The 14,893-nt window shown below is 46.4% G+C and overlaps 1 protein-coding gene across 1 annotated transcript in view; it reads left to right on the forward strand.

Annotated features, from left to right (window-relative positions):
- The window catches only part of PRDM11 (PR/SET domain 11), a 58,595-nt gene that overhangs the window by 20,819 nt on the left and 22,883 nt on the right, over nt 1–14,893 (forward strand). Inside the window, exon 6 of the mRNA XM_035012623.1 lies at nt 14,643–14,710. Within this exon, the coding sequence (XP_034868514.1) occupies nt 14,643–14,710 (68 nt within the window). The remainder of the gene's footprint in view (nt 1–14,642; nt 14,711–14,893) is intronic.

Genomic DNA, 14,893 nt, shown 5'->3' on the forward strand with positions numbered 1-14,893 from the left:
AAGAAACACCCACACACCCTGCACCTAATTTACCCATTGCTAACATTTTAAAACAGTTGCTTGGATCTCTCTCTGGATATACCGACAGGCGCGTGCACGCACACACACACGTTCTTTTTTGTTTGGTTTTGTTCTGTTTTGTGTTCTGAGCTGCTTGAGAGATGGTTCTAGACATCAGGCTTTATGGGCCACGCGCTCTCCATCACTACACCACTCTGCTGTTGCAGGGCAAAATCCACCAGAGATGGTACAGGAATGAATGAGTGCAGCTGTGTTCCAATAAAACTTTATTTATGAAAGCCAAATGTGAGCATCACATAATTTCAAATGCAATTCACATTTCATCTACATTTCATACATAAAATCGTATAAATGAAGTTAATATGAAAAAGCTTTTTTGTAATCATTAAAAAAAATGCCAACACCAGCTGTATAAAAGCAGGTAGGAGGCTGCATTTGAACTGCAAGCAGTAGTTTGCTGACCCCTGTCCTATGTCCCCACAATAGAATTATTACATGCAGCAAATTTAACCGTGAATATGATACTGTCTCAACTGCAATCCATATTCACATCTTCCCAGTCGCCCTGGGGAAGTGGCCTTTACAGTCTGTCCCCCATCCAGGACCCACTCAGGCATCACACGCTGCGTTTAATTGTCATGTCTCATTAGTCTCCTTTATTCTAGAACAGCTCCCCTGCGTCGTTTTTTTCCTCTCTCAAGATATTGATTCTTTGGAGAAGTCCTGGGCAGTTGTTTGCAGAACGTTGCACAGTTTAGGTTTGCCTGATTGTTTCCTCATGATAATTCAGATTGTAGCTTTTTGGCACAAAGGATGTTGTGTCTTTCTCCCTGTAGATAGCAGGAAGCATGTGAGGTCAGTTTGTCTTATCTTTTACCCAGTGGTTTTAGCATTACTGTTGATGATTCTTGCCTGCATCATCAATTATTATTCATAGTTTAAAATGATTTACATTCTACATTTACTACATGACATCCTTCTGCCAAAAAAAAAAAGAAAGAGAAAGGTGCTCAACTGTCTCCTCCACCCCATCCCTCATTTTTAAAGTTATTTTTAGCATGAGGATGGACTCTTGAATCTCTTTTTTTTCTTCCGTGTGTTCTAGTCCATTCTTGTCATTATTCATTCTGATGTTTAAATTGCCCTAGATTTGGCCAGCAGGAGCCCATTCAGACTGGCTCCTTGTCATTATTTTCATACTTCTCTTACTTTCTGGTGCAAAAAGACGTTCGAGCCATCTCTCCCAGGAGCCCTAATTTGCTTTAGTGGAAATGGTGTGCAAAACTCTATATCCCTGGGCACTAAGTGTGTGCATGGCAACTGGGGTCTCCTTGCTTCTAGGCCTGAACTAGGTTTTGAGGGATGAGTTGCAGCAGGGAGCACGGGTGATGTTGAGGGGGTAAAGATGATAGGGGATAGTGGAAGTACAGAGTGTGCTTGGAAGGAAGAGTGGAAGATGATGCTAGAAAAGAGTTGCTTTTCTCATGTTCTAAGATGTGATGTATCCTTAAAACACTATCAATTCAATATCAGCTTTTCCAGGAATAAAAGTATGTACGTCAATCTTAAGATTCCTCTGAAGATCAGAAGCATTAAATGGGCTTGCCTTGTATAACTATTTGACAAATGCTGGTCGTTTGGTTATGAATCACAAACCGAGCCAAAGATTCCCCGCAAATATGTCCTATGCTGGTGAACCGATTTTGGCTGGAGCTGTTGTTCTCAAAATCTATTATTTTGGAATAGAAGAGCATGAAAAACTCTTTAGGATTGGCCCAGTATTTCCAGTGTAAAGGAGCTCCTAACTTGACCTTCACCTTTCCTTGTCTTCTCAGCACTTCTTCTGTGGTGGCATTTCTCCCCTGTGTCCTATTGAGGTGACTTTTTAAGTATATGATGACCATAGTCACTAATCTGCATGTTACATACCCAGGGCTTACTTATTTCACTTTGATCATCTTCACTCTCCATTCCCCATCCTCTGCCTCTGGCAACCGCCAATCTCTTCTCCATATCTAGGAGTTCAGCTTTTGGTGTTTTTCTTTTTTAGAGTCCACATATAAGTGAGATCATACAGTGTTTGTCTTTGTACTTATTTGACTTAGCATCATGCAGTGAAGGTCCATCCGTGTCATTGCAAGTGGCAAGATCTCATTCTTTTTCATGAATGAATACTACTCGGTTGTATATCTCTACCACATCTTCTCCATCCCTTTATCTGCCATGGGACACCTGGGTTGTCTCCACATCTTGGCTATTGTAAATAACGCTGCAGTGAACATGGGGGTGCACGTAACTTTTCACGTTAAGTGTTTTTGTTTCTTTTTTTTTTTTTAAGATTTTATTTATTCATTTGAGACAAAGATACAGAGAGAGAGAGAGAGAGAGCGCATGAGCAGGGGAGAGGCAGAGGGAAAGGGAGAAGCAGGCTCCCAGCCGAGCCAGGAGCCAGACATGGGGCTCAATCCCAGGACCCTGGGATCATGAGCTGAGCCGAAGGCAGTCGCTTAACCAACTGAGCCACCCAGGCGCCCACCCCCTGTTTCTTTCTGATAAATATACCCAGACGTGGAATTGCTGGATCACATGGTAGTTCTATTTTTAAGTTTTTGAGGAACCCCATGCTATTTTCCGTGGTGGCTGCGTCCATGTACATTCCCAGAGCAGCGCTCAGGAGTTCCCTTCACTCCACATCCTCCTGGCCAGCGCTTGATCTCCCCTGTCGCCTTGATGTTAGCCGTTCTTAAAGGCCTGAGCGGATAGCTCATTGTGGTTTTGATCTGCATTTCCCTCATGGCCGGTGAAGTTGAGCACCTTTTCCTGTATCTGTTGGTCAGGTGACTTTTAATGTTGGTGTTGGGGAGGCGGGGAGCAGTGTCCCACTGTTACATTAATCTCATGTTAGTGTTACTTGAAAAGGTATAGGCCATAGATGCAGATGAAACAACATTTCTTCTAGCTCTTAAACAGCTACAGCTACCCGAGGCAGATGCATATATTTTACAAATATAAAATGAGCAGGAGACCAACCAACTTAATTCAAATGAATGAAATCAGTATAATGTGTCGGATGACACATTCACTGGAACAAAATTGCTGTTTATCGGGTGACCCCTGTATCTTCTTTGTTTGTCTCTATTTGAAACACTGGGGAATCTTTTAGTGCACCTGTTCCCTACCCTTTTCTTTGCCAGAATGCACCCTGTGCTTATTAAGTTTGCATTTGCCCTTCTTTCTCTAGCTCACGGCAGATAGCAGTAAGTGGTGTTTTCTGGTCAGCTGTGCTGTCAGCAAGCTACCTCCAAATTCGTGGCATCGAACTGGGGTTGCACACTTTTTGTGTAAAAGGCCAGATCGTAAATATTTTAGGCTCCGTGGACCCTAGATGTCCTCAGTTCTGCCCTTGTAGCGGGAGAATAGTCGGGTGTAGTGTGTTCTAGTAAAACTGTTTACGGATGCCAAAATCTGAATTCCATATACCTTTCACAAGATGAAATATTCTTCCCTCGGTTTATTTCCAACCACTAAGAAACGCACAAACCGTTCTTCGCTGGTAGGCCATCCAACACCAGTGTGGGCTGGATTCCCTTGCAGGCCATAGTTTGCTGACCCGCGGCGTAGAACTGCAATCTCGCATGCTTGCTCATGTATCTGCTGCCTATCTGCAGTTCCTCAGTTAGCCTGGGGTGTCTGCTGGTAACCCGTGGGGGGCTGATTTCGCTGGATGAGGCTGGGCCGCTGGGCCGCAAGCCACGGGGCGAGCCTTTCGCCTCACTGTGGAGCCAGGTCTGCTCCATGTTCTGGGCCCGGGCCGGAGGAGCAGGGGCTCCCTGGGGAAGCTCTTCTCCCGGTCAAGGCAGAGGCCCCAGAGGCAAACCCACCCTCGCAGGCACATTTCCAGTCTTTGCTTGCTTGGTGTGAGCTAACATCCTATTGGCCAGATAAGTCACACGGCTGAAGCCAAGGTCAAGGAGAAGAAGTACTGGCCACCTGTAAGAGAGAGCCCAGTGCAGAATCACATGACCAAGGCCCATGGGGAGGGTCGGGAACCGGGACCAAGAATTCAGTCAACCGCAGGTGCCAACCGAGTTACAAGCACAGTACTCTTTGGGACGGAAATCTCCTCGTGATTCCCGTATATTAATTTTTTTTAATGAAAACACTGAATTAAAAATTCTTAGAGCGAGCTTTTTTTTTTTTAAAGATTTTATTTATTTATTTGAGAGAGAGAGAATGAGAGAGAGAACACATGAGAAGGGGGAGGGTCAGAGGGAGAAGCAGACTCCCCGCCGAGCAGGGAGCCCGATGCGGGACTCGATCCAGGGACTCCAGGATCATGACCTGAGCCGAAGGCAGTTGCTTAACCAACTGAGCCACCCAGGCGCCCGTTAGAGCGAGCTTTTGGATCTCGAGAACATATCCCAAAACGCTCGTTTTGAGAGACACTAATTTCTAGTGAACTTCCTGGCTTTAATAATAGGGGACTTGGGGTCTTCTGGTGTTCAAAAATTCCTTTAGGACAGGTCTTGTTGGACCCCGGGGAGTCCTCAGCAAAAGCGAGGGAGGCTTGGCAGACAGCAATACCTCTAACAGCCACCAAATTGTTGCTGTTCGTTGGGCACTAAAGGATTTGTGTGCCGTAGCTCTGTATCCTCACAGCCATACTAGCGGACAGGTGTACGTCTCCCCCTTTGTCCAGATGGGGAAACTGGGACTTCAAGGGCCAGATTCCTCGTCCAAGGCCATGCAGCTAATCGTGGGGTCAGGACTTCTAACCAAAGCTCCAGCTCCTCATCTCCAACCCCATATGTGAATGCCCACATGCCATCCCCTTGGTCTTCCCACTCACACGGAAATTCCTGTTTCTCTAGGGAGTACTTTTCAAGCAGATAGTATGACATGGTTTCCTTTTCCTTGTCTGATGAATATTGGGCAGATTTTTTTTTTTTTAAGATTTTACTTATTTATTTGAGAGAGTGAGCAAGCAAGCACGCAAGTGGGGGGAGGAGCAGAGAGAGAGGGAGACAAGCAGACTCCCCACCGAGCGCCCAGTCTGTCTTGGACCTCGATCCCAGGTCCCTGAGCTCATGACCCGAGCCGAAAATCAAGAGTCGGACGTTTAACCGACTGAGTCACCCAGGTGCCCCTTGGCAGATTTCTTAAAACCACTTTATTGCGATATAGTCACATACAACATATTTCACCCATTTGAAGTGTGTAACTGAGTGTGTTTAGTATATTCCCCGCTGTATGCAGCCACCACCCACCATCAGTGGTAGAATACACTCATCACCTTGGAAGAAACTCTATCTTTAGTGTCACCCGAACTCGCCCCCTCCCCCCACTCCCTTCCAGCCCTCAGGAACCACTGATTTACTCTGTCTCTGGAGATTTCCCTGTTTAGATCGTAGGGGATCCGTGAATTCATATGAATGAGTATGTGGCCCTTTGTGACTGGCTTCGTGCGCTTAGCTTGATGTTTTCCAGGTACACCCATGCTGGGGCAGGTTAGCCCTGGGTATGTAGCATTATTGTTCCTTTTTGTGGCCTTTTGACTCCATTGCATGGACACAACACATTTTGTTCCTCGATTTACCTGTCAATGGACAGTTGGGTTGTTTCGATCTTTTGGCTCTTCTGAACAAAGCCACTATAAACATTGGTGTGCAACGTTCCTGTGTAGACATGTTTTCTCTTGGGCGTCTCCTGAGGAGTGGAATTGCTGGGTTAGTGACCTCCATGTTAATGAACTCTGTGTTTAATCATCTGAGGACCTGCCAGACCGTGTCCCAGAGCACCTGGACCATTTTGCATCCCCACCAGCCGTCTGTGAGGGCAGGTCCCTCCTCATCCCTGTCAACACTTGGCTGTTAGCCAACGTTTTGATTCTAGCCATCCTCGTGGGTATGAGATGCTGTGTCTGTCTAGAGCTTTGCTTTGGTCTCTGCTTTTTTTTTTTTTTTTTCTGACTCTGTCTTGTTCCTTTCTCTGATTATGGGGGACGGAGGTGCTGTTTGTGTTGCGGGCCACTCTGTGGGTGCTTTCCACATCAGCCCTGTCAGCTGCCTCCCTCTGACCGGTTAACCTGGAAGACCCTTGACATCTGGAGCATATTTAAAGTTTGTTTCTATTTACTTTCCCTTGGCCACAGGCCCCTTTCTCACATCGCTGCTACTCCAGCCCTTTTGCCCAAGGGCTCGACCCACTGGTTTCACCAAGAGGCAGATTTATTGAGGTTGAGTGTGTCCAGGGTAGGGGGTAGTTGGTCCTGAGGCTGGTAACAAGGCCAGGGGGACCTCGAGTGGACTTGAGTGGGGAAGAGCTGTCTGAGCTGGTTATGGGGCTCTGGACTCAGACATTCCTACCACTTAAGGGACGTGCGTCTTGGGGCTAGGCACTTAACTCTCTCAGAGCGCTGGATTTCTTCTGCATAACATGGGGATCCACCGTCTATTGGAACATACCCTTGTGAGTTGTGAGTCTTGAGGCTGGTTGCCTGCAGGTGTGTAGCAAGTGAGGAGCAGATCGCAGATCTCTTTATTGTCTCCAGTTGGCATCACATGGGCATGGTGAGTGATACTACAGTATATAAAACCCGGATGTGGAATTTGGGATTGTATGTAAACACGCCTCATTTACCAGGTCTCCAGGCCTTTTTTTGAAATTTAATGAAAGAGTTTTAGAACAATAAAAGAAGGCATCAATTCCATTATCTCTTAAAAGGGGGTGAGGGCGGGTTAGATCAGGTTCTTGAGCAGCTGGAGTCACCTAGGAAGTTATACTCATATACCAATATTCCCAAAGCGCTGTGCACATTTTAAGGGACCTCCTCTCTGCCTTGCCATGAGCCCATCTGTAGACACCAGGCTAGGAGGCCAGGGCCTAAATAACCTCAGAGGCCCCCCTTCCAACCCAAGTGTTCAGTTCAAGTTCAGGTTTGGGCCGGCCTCTTTTTCGCTCTGCCATTTCAGTTTGCTAGATTGGGAAGTGGCTGGAGAACAGAGGCATTTGCTGTCTGCCTCCTGGGATTCTGGGAGGAGCATCTGAGATGTGCAGAAGTGCTTTGTCAACTGTGAATAGCTTCATAAATCATTTTTGTAACTGCTTTGCTCCAAGAAGAGGTGCAGGGCTGAAAATCAGAATTCTTTATGGATTCCATGGGTTCCTGGAAAGTTGCAAGCAAATCAGGTTTTTTGAAAATCTAATCTCTGCAACATCCGGTGATGGCACCATTCAGAGGGGCCCAACAGCGAACCCTTGACAGCAGTGGACGTCCTGCCACCAAGCAGAATGTTCCTCTGTATTAAAATGCAGATCTTCACATAGCAAATCTGCTCAAGCCCTCAGCATAACTGGAAATTCTGAGGGGGTCCCCAGGACTTTCCTGGTTGATTCTGACGGGGTCATTAGAGGGAGCTTAGGGATAACGCCTATCTCTCTGCAGAGTACTTAAGAGGGGGGCTGTACCAGCAGGGACGGGAGTTTGAACAAACTCTGGCTTCACCACACATTTCTTCTGTGGCCCCAGGCAAATAACCTAGTGGCCCTGAACCTCCGTTTCCTAATCCACAAAATGGGAATCATGATCGTAGCTAGTTCACACAGTTGTGAGAATCCATGAAACTGTGTGTGAGAGTCCATGGCACAGTGAAATTTGGTTTGTTTTTGTTTTTAAACTGGCTATATCTTTTTTAAAAAGATTTATTTATTTATTTTAAAGAGAAAACACACTCTTGCATGCGAGCGGGGCGAGGAGGGGCAGAGGGAGAGGGAGAGAGAGAATCTCAAGCAGACTCCTTGCTGAGCATGGAGCCTGATGCAGGACTCGATCCCACGGGGCTCCATCCCACTGACCTGAGCCGAAATCAAGAGTCCACTGATTGGACTCAGTGGTCCACTGAGCCACCCAGGTGCCCTTGAAATGGCTTTTTGAATGGTAGCCACTGGCATTTTGTTACTGATGTCTTTGTTAATCAGTAGCACGGTTGGAAATAGCACCCTGATCCATATGGGGGCCCAGACTCAGGTTTTGTATTATTTCCTGAGGCTCTGTCCACATAGAATCATACAATCCGAGTTTTAGACAGAATATTAGAGGTCGTTGAGGACAGAGTGAAGACACCACCTCACAAGAATACTCATTCAGGCCTGTGCCCCCATAAGTTGTCCTGGCCCCCCACTCCCCCCACGTGGTGGTCCTTCCCACATTTGATGACGGCTCTGCTTCCTCTCGCCTCCTCTTCTCCGGGCTAAGGGAATCCCTTACCGTGCCGGCCACCCTTCTTCAGTCAGGCCTAGGCTGTCATCATGGCACAGGGTTCAGAGCCCAGGAGGGTCCTAGAAGTACTGGGTTTAGAGGGGCCAAGGAGTTGACCTTGCAGGATAAGGTGAGGGAGACACTGGGAGACCAGCCTTCTGTGGGCTTGGTCCCGAGCCTTTGGCCCTGGCTGACCATTCCTGGACCATCTCCGTCTCAGGACTGGAGGCCCACAACCTGCTGTCTACTCAGGGTGGCCTGGGCTTCTCAGTGACATGTGACGTGATCTGTAAGCTCTGTGTCATCCTGCCCGCTCCTACTCCTTCTGCCCAGAATGCCCTCACCTTCCTCTTCTCCAAGACCTCCTCTTAGATTCCACATTTCCCAGGAAGGTCCTCAACTGACTCCCAGATCCCGGCTTCAGCTCTGAGTTCCCCTTTCCACAGATTTGCCTGCCACCGTGCTGCCCACGGGCTGTCACAGTGGTCTCTCTTCTGTGGCTCCCTGGACTGTGAAGTTTTCTGAGAGCAAAGACAGTATTGTCTCCCTGGGTCATCATTTTATCCACAGAGCTGGACACTGTAGCTACTGCCTCAGTGGTATCTGTTACGTGAATGAATGAATGCTTGGTTTGAGAAAATCCTGCTTGGTGGGAAAGATAAGGCCAGAACCATCCCTCAGCAAACCTCCAGATCTGAGCCAGCATCAGAGGCCTGAGGCAGTCCCTGCATCCCTCCCAGCTCCCACCAGCGCCTCTCTGCCCAGTGGAAGCCGTAAAAAGGCAGATCACAACAACTCCGACTGCCCGGAATTAATGATAGCTAACAATTAGTTTCTTCATTAAGAGACCAGAGATTGTGATTACGGTCATGGCCAAAATGCTAATGACAACTGTCTACTGAGTGCCTCCCACGTGAGTCATTACGGCAGGGCTGCGAGGGCTGGCCTTTACCCCATTTTACAGATGTGGAAGTTGAGGCAAGGCCGGTGGAGGCCAAGGCCACTCACTTATAAATGGTGAAGCTGAAATTCTAGCTGATTCCTCTGGCTCCATGGCTCTTAACTATACCTGCTGGGTCCTCCTGTTACTGGCTGCAGGGCTTAGAGATGCTTTTCTTTTTCCCCAGGAGAGAGAGGAGCAATCAGAAAATGATGACATAGGGGGATTTATATTATGATAAAGTACAGGGTTCTATGAAGTTCCAGGGGAAGGTCCCTGAGGACTGGGGCACCATCTGGGGAGACTGTTGGGGTGTGGATGGTGGGGGGCAGAGCCTGAGCTGCATGTTTTCTCTTTTGGTCTGAGAATTTTAAACTACAAAGGCAGTGTAGCCTCATACATAGACAAATAAAGCAAAACCCTCATCTTGCTTTCTTCTTTCGTTTTCCTCTAGAGGTAACCAGGGTTGAGAGCTCAAATTGTGTTTCCCAGACTTTCTGTGCACATACAAACACACGCTAGTCACCGTGGTGATGGTTGGGGGTGGGCGACGCGAGCCGATTTCCATGGTGTATATGCTCCCACTGTGGCCGATTTCAAGGTTCCGGCGTGAAGTCACTGAACCGGGTGGTGGGAAGAGACAGGCCCTAGCAACTATTCCATAGCATTTCTACTGTGCAGACACAATAGATGGCCATTTCCCTCAAGAACACCGATGATAGTAAAATAGAAGGTAATTAGGAAGTGGTAAGCGTTGAGTATTTATTACCTTCAAAATACCATTTCTTGAATTGTAAGTTTATGTAATTAAATTTCTAATAACAGCTGTTTAACAATTGGTTCATGAAATTCTGGAAGATTTCAGAGTCCGCGCTCATTAGCCAGTGCAAGCCAGCTTCAGCACACCACTCATTTCCTTTTTCCTAAAATATTAACATTAGATCATTTTTTTTTCTTTGATTCACTTTTTCCTTAAAAGGCTCTTCAGCCAACCATTCATTCGTTCAGCCAGGATTCTATCCCGTGCCATGTGCTGTATGGAGGATCCGGGGCCAGGCCACCATCATGAACGGGTGCTTTGCCTTCACTAGCTTATGGTCCAGTGAGGGAGACAGTCAATGGCCAAGCTGACAAATGAACACCATCAATGTCAAAACTGCACCATGCAATTAGGTCTCTAAAAGGAAGTGACAGGTGATGTCATAGAGATAATGCTGTGGGGGGCCGGCACGCAGAGGTCAGGAAGTGGCAAGGGAGAGCCTACTTTAGGTTCAGGTCAGGAAAAGCTTCTTCGGAGGAGGAGGTGACAGAAACTGAGACCCAAAAGATAAGAAGGGACCAGTCATGCAAAAGTCAGTGGGAAAAAGGTACAAAAGGATATGTTCACTGGGGTATCTGTGAATTGTACAAACCTGCAAAACCATTCTGTACATTGTTTCTAGAAAACTCCTTGTGTAGTAAAAATGGAAAGGCTCCCCACCAGCTTCATGATGGTGGTTAACCTTGGAGAGAGAGGGTGAAGTTGGAGGCAGAGACGGTCTTCAACTATGTCGAGGTGTTTTCTTGAAGCGAGCGAGGTGGGGGACGGATACGGCTGGAGGTCACTTTTGTTGGCGGCCACATTATTCTTTATAATTTCTGGATGTGTGAAAAATTTCCTGATTGTTAATTTTTTAAGAGTGGGGCAAAGAGGTCGTAGGCAGTGAACCATCCCGTGTAAAGCCTCACTGTCAGGTGCTGTGGCCGCAGCCCGTGAAGGGGAAGAGGGAGGCCCACGTCGGGGAGGGACGCAGGCACGGGCCTTGGAGGCTGTGACCACGGGGGCAGATCTTATTGTAAGTGCTGCAGGTGATCCTGGATGAGTGACGTGAGGTGCTTTACATCCATAAAGATGACAGTCGCTGCTTGGAGAAGAATGTGGAGAGTCCAGAGCGCCATCAGGGGAGGGAGTTAGAGTCTCCTGTAGTTGTCCGGAAGAGACCTAATGGCTCAGACCAACATGGAAGCAGGACGCAGTGGAACCAGAGGGACAGTTTTGACATCTGATGGCAGGACTTGCTGAGAGGTTGGATGGGATGGGGGGCGTTGAGAGAGCAAGGGATGAAGGGTAACTTTCTTTTTGTTTTTAACAGCTTTTTCAAGATATAATTTACGTACCATACAGTTCACCCATATGAAGCGTGCCATTCTTTGGTTTTTGGTAGTAGGAATGGCTTTCTTTTTGAAACCTGAGTAGATAGTGATTTCAGATACTGTAATGAGGACAGTAGGAGAGGAAGAGGTGTGGGGGTGGGGCCTGGGGGCGTAAGTTGTGGGAGGTAAGTTTGAGGTGCCCCTGAGACAGCCAGGAAGGGAAGTCACATGGGAAGTCAGATATTATCAGCTGGGGCTTGAGGTGAAGATTGTGAGTAATGAACAAGTTGAGAGTCTGGAGGTAGATGTGAATATCCAGAGAAAGAATATGGGTAAAGAAGGTGTGTGTGGAGGGGGCAAAGGGGCTTCTAGTCCAGATGCGTTGAGAGTTCATGCTTTGACCAATCCTCACCCTTTTTTCCCCCAAACATTACAGTGCTAGTCAAAAAAAAAGACAAGCCCCCACCCCAAGACCAAATCGCTAAAACTAATGAAGACAATGTTAAAAAGACAGCCTCTGAATATCAATGACAAGCGAATTCACTCTAAAATGAAAATTATATTCTGAAAATGAATTTAAATTAACTGTTTGGGATCCATATCAGGAATAGGTTTGACTGTGAGTAACTGAGATTCTAAATAACAGTGGCTCAAGCTAAATGGGAGTTAAATTTTCTTTTATTAATACATTCTAGGCCTGGTGTTGTGGCTCTGTCCCACTAAGCCCTCAGGGAACCAAGCTTGACCCCAGCTCATCACTATCTCAGTGCTTGGATTATCCTCATAGTTTAAGTTGGTTGCTAGAACTCCAGCCATTACATCTGCATTCCAGTAGCATGGTGGAAAGGCATCTATCAGCTGTCTTTCGAAGAAGTTTTCAGGAGACTGACACATGACACTTCCACCTACATCCTATTGGCCAGAACGTAGCTAACAGAGAAACCAAGAAATGTATTCTGGGTTTTTTTTTTAAGTTTATTTATTTATTTATTTATTTAGTAATCTCTACACCCAACACGGGCCTCTAACCCATGACCCCAAAATCAAGAGTTGTATGCTCCCCTGACTGAGCCAGCCAGGCACCCCAAAATGTATTCTGTTCTTACAGGTAGCCAGGTGCCCAGTTATAATCCAGGAGTTCTGCTACCATGGACAAAGGAGATAGTAGATAATGAGGGATAATTAGCAGTCTCAGCCTTAGGATCCTTGAAGAAATAAAAGAAGGATAACACGCATTAAAAAGAACAAAACAGTGGATTTTTGTTTGAATTTAAAACCTCTGCTCTTAGATATCATTAAGAGAATGAATAAACAAGCCTTAGATTAGGAGAAAGCATTCGTAAATCATATGTCTGATGGTGGACTGGATCCAAAGTAATATTTTTAAAAAACTCTCAAAACTCAATAATAAGGAAAAAACAACCAATTTTAAAAATGAGCAAAGATTCGACTAGACTCTTCGCCAGAGAAGATATGCAGCTGACAAGTAACTGCACGAAAAGACACTCAACATCATTAGTCATCAGAGAAATAAAATTAAAGCCACAATGAGATACTGCTTCATGCCTATCAGAATGGCTAAATGAAAAAGACTGTCCATACCAAGCATTGGCAAGGATGTGGACCAGCTGGTGCTGTTGTATGGGAATGTAAAATGTTGCAACCGCTTGGGAAAAACAGTCTAGCAGTTTCTTAAAAGCTACACATATACTTACCATGTGACCCAGCCATTCCACTGCAAGGTATCTGCCCACAGGAGATGTGTGTGTCTACAGAATGTCTTATAACTGGATTCTCTTAGCAGATTTACTTGTACTAGTTAAAAACTAGACAGAACCCAAATATCCATTAAGAAGTAGGTAAAAAAGCAAATTGTGGCACATCCAAACAATGGAATACTGCTTCCCACTACAAAGGAATGAAGTCTGATACACACATCAATAGGGACAAATCTCAAGATAATTGTGCTGAGAGCATGGCTTCTATTTGATTTCATTTATATGAAATCCTAGAAAATGCAAAGCAATTTATGGTTACAAGGAGAAGCTCACTGGTTGCCTGTGGACTGGGGATGGGAGGGATGGAGAGAGGCAGGAGGGGGAGATTCTGGGGCACAAGGAAACTTGGGGGGGAATGGATATGTTTGTTTTCTTGATTGTGGTGATGGGTATGTACAGTTGTCAAAGTTTATCAAATCGTACATTATATGTCAGTTATAGTTCAGTAATGCTGCTGGGAAAGGGAAACAGAAGGAACGTGACTTTGTGAAACAGCGAGGTGGAATGAAGAAAAGATGGATATGAAGATTGTGGGAATGAAAAATACTCATTGCATTAAAATTGCTTATTTAAAAACAAAGGAAGAACGTTAATACGTGGATAAATTCTCGACCGGACACAGTTAAAGAGAGAATTAGTGAACCAGAAGAGAGTTCTGAGGAATATTCTCAGAGCACTGCCCAGAAAAAGAGAGAGAAAAATAGAAAAAGGTAGTTAAAAGACATGGGGGATAGTCCCAAATATGTTTAATAGAAGTTCTACACGAAGAGACTGGAGAAAATGACTGAGAAGCTGTACTCAAAAACTTAGGAGTTTCTCAGAATTTCCCAGAATGGAAGAAGAGATATGTCTTCACCAAGTAATATGCTCGTCGAGTAATGAGAATTTTAAGGAAGTAAATACTCCACTTCAAAACCACAGAGGGAAATTGCATTAAATCAAAAATGAAGGGAAAGTCTTAAATTTTACCCTCGACAGCCTATCCACAAAAGAGTAACAGTAGCTTCCCGAACAGCCTATGGCAGCCTTTTGGGCAATCTTCCAGGGGCTGAAAGAAAATTAAACAGTCTGCCTCAAACTCCATACCCAGCTGAACCCTGATTCAAGAGTGATGAGGAAATCAGGACGTTTTACAGAAGAGAAGGGCGCAGCCCAGCCCTGCGGCGCTTGACCAGTTCAAGGTTGGGGAGAGGAGGAAGCCCCTCTCACGTGTGCTTGGTCATCCAGCGCTGGCCTCTATTTCTCACAGAAGCTAGAGGGAGAGAAGAAGGGCTGGATCTAACTTCCAGGTTTGCGGTATGGGGCTCCTGGAAGTGCGGCTCGTCCACCATGTTGCCGGTCTTCTGTTAGGACAGGAGAAGGAGATGGGATTCCAGGCCCCAGCTCGGTTTTCAGTCCTGCATCGTAGCAGGAGGGCAAGCCGAAGGGAGGGAGGCCCTGGCTTGGGGAGGAGTGCAGGGACACAAGAGCCTCTCGAGGGTGGCGCCTTCTAGACTCTCTCTCTGTCTTCCAGATTGTGGACAAGAATAACCGCTACAAGTCCATAGATGGGTCAGATGAGACTAAAGCCAACTGGATGAGGTGAGTCCTGCTTTCTGCTGATTTCCTGGGAGCCTTGCCCAAACTCCGGAAAGGAAGCCAAGGGAGTGTGCTGGGGCCTGTGAGGTCTCCAGTGGTGGAGGCCCCCGAAGGCCCCGGGACTGCTGTTTGCAGGGTTTGGGATGTGTGGAGCTCTGGGGGACCCTCTTGCTTCCCCAGCCTTCC

This window comes from Mirounga leonina, unplaced genomic scaffold (assembly GCF_011800145.1).
Source record: "Mirounga leonina isolate KUSES-001 unplaced genomic scaffold, KU_Mleo_1.0 Mir_166, whole genome shotgun sequence".
Lineage (NCBI taxonomy): Eukaryota > Metazoa > Chordata > Mammalia > Carnivora > Phocidae > Mirounga > Mirounga leonina.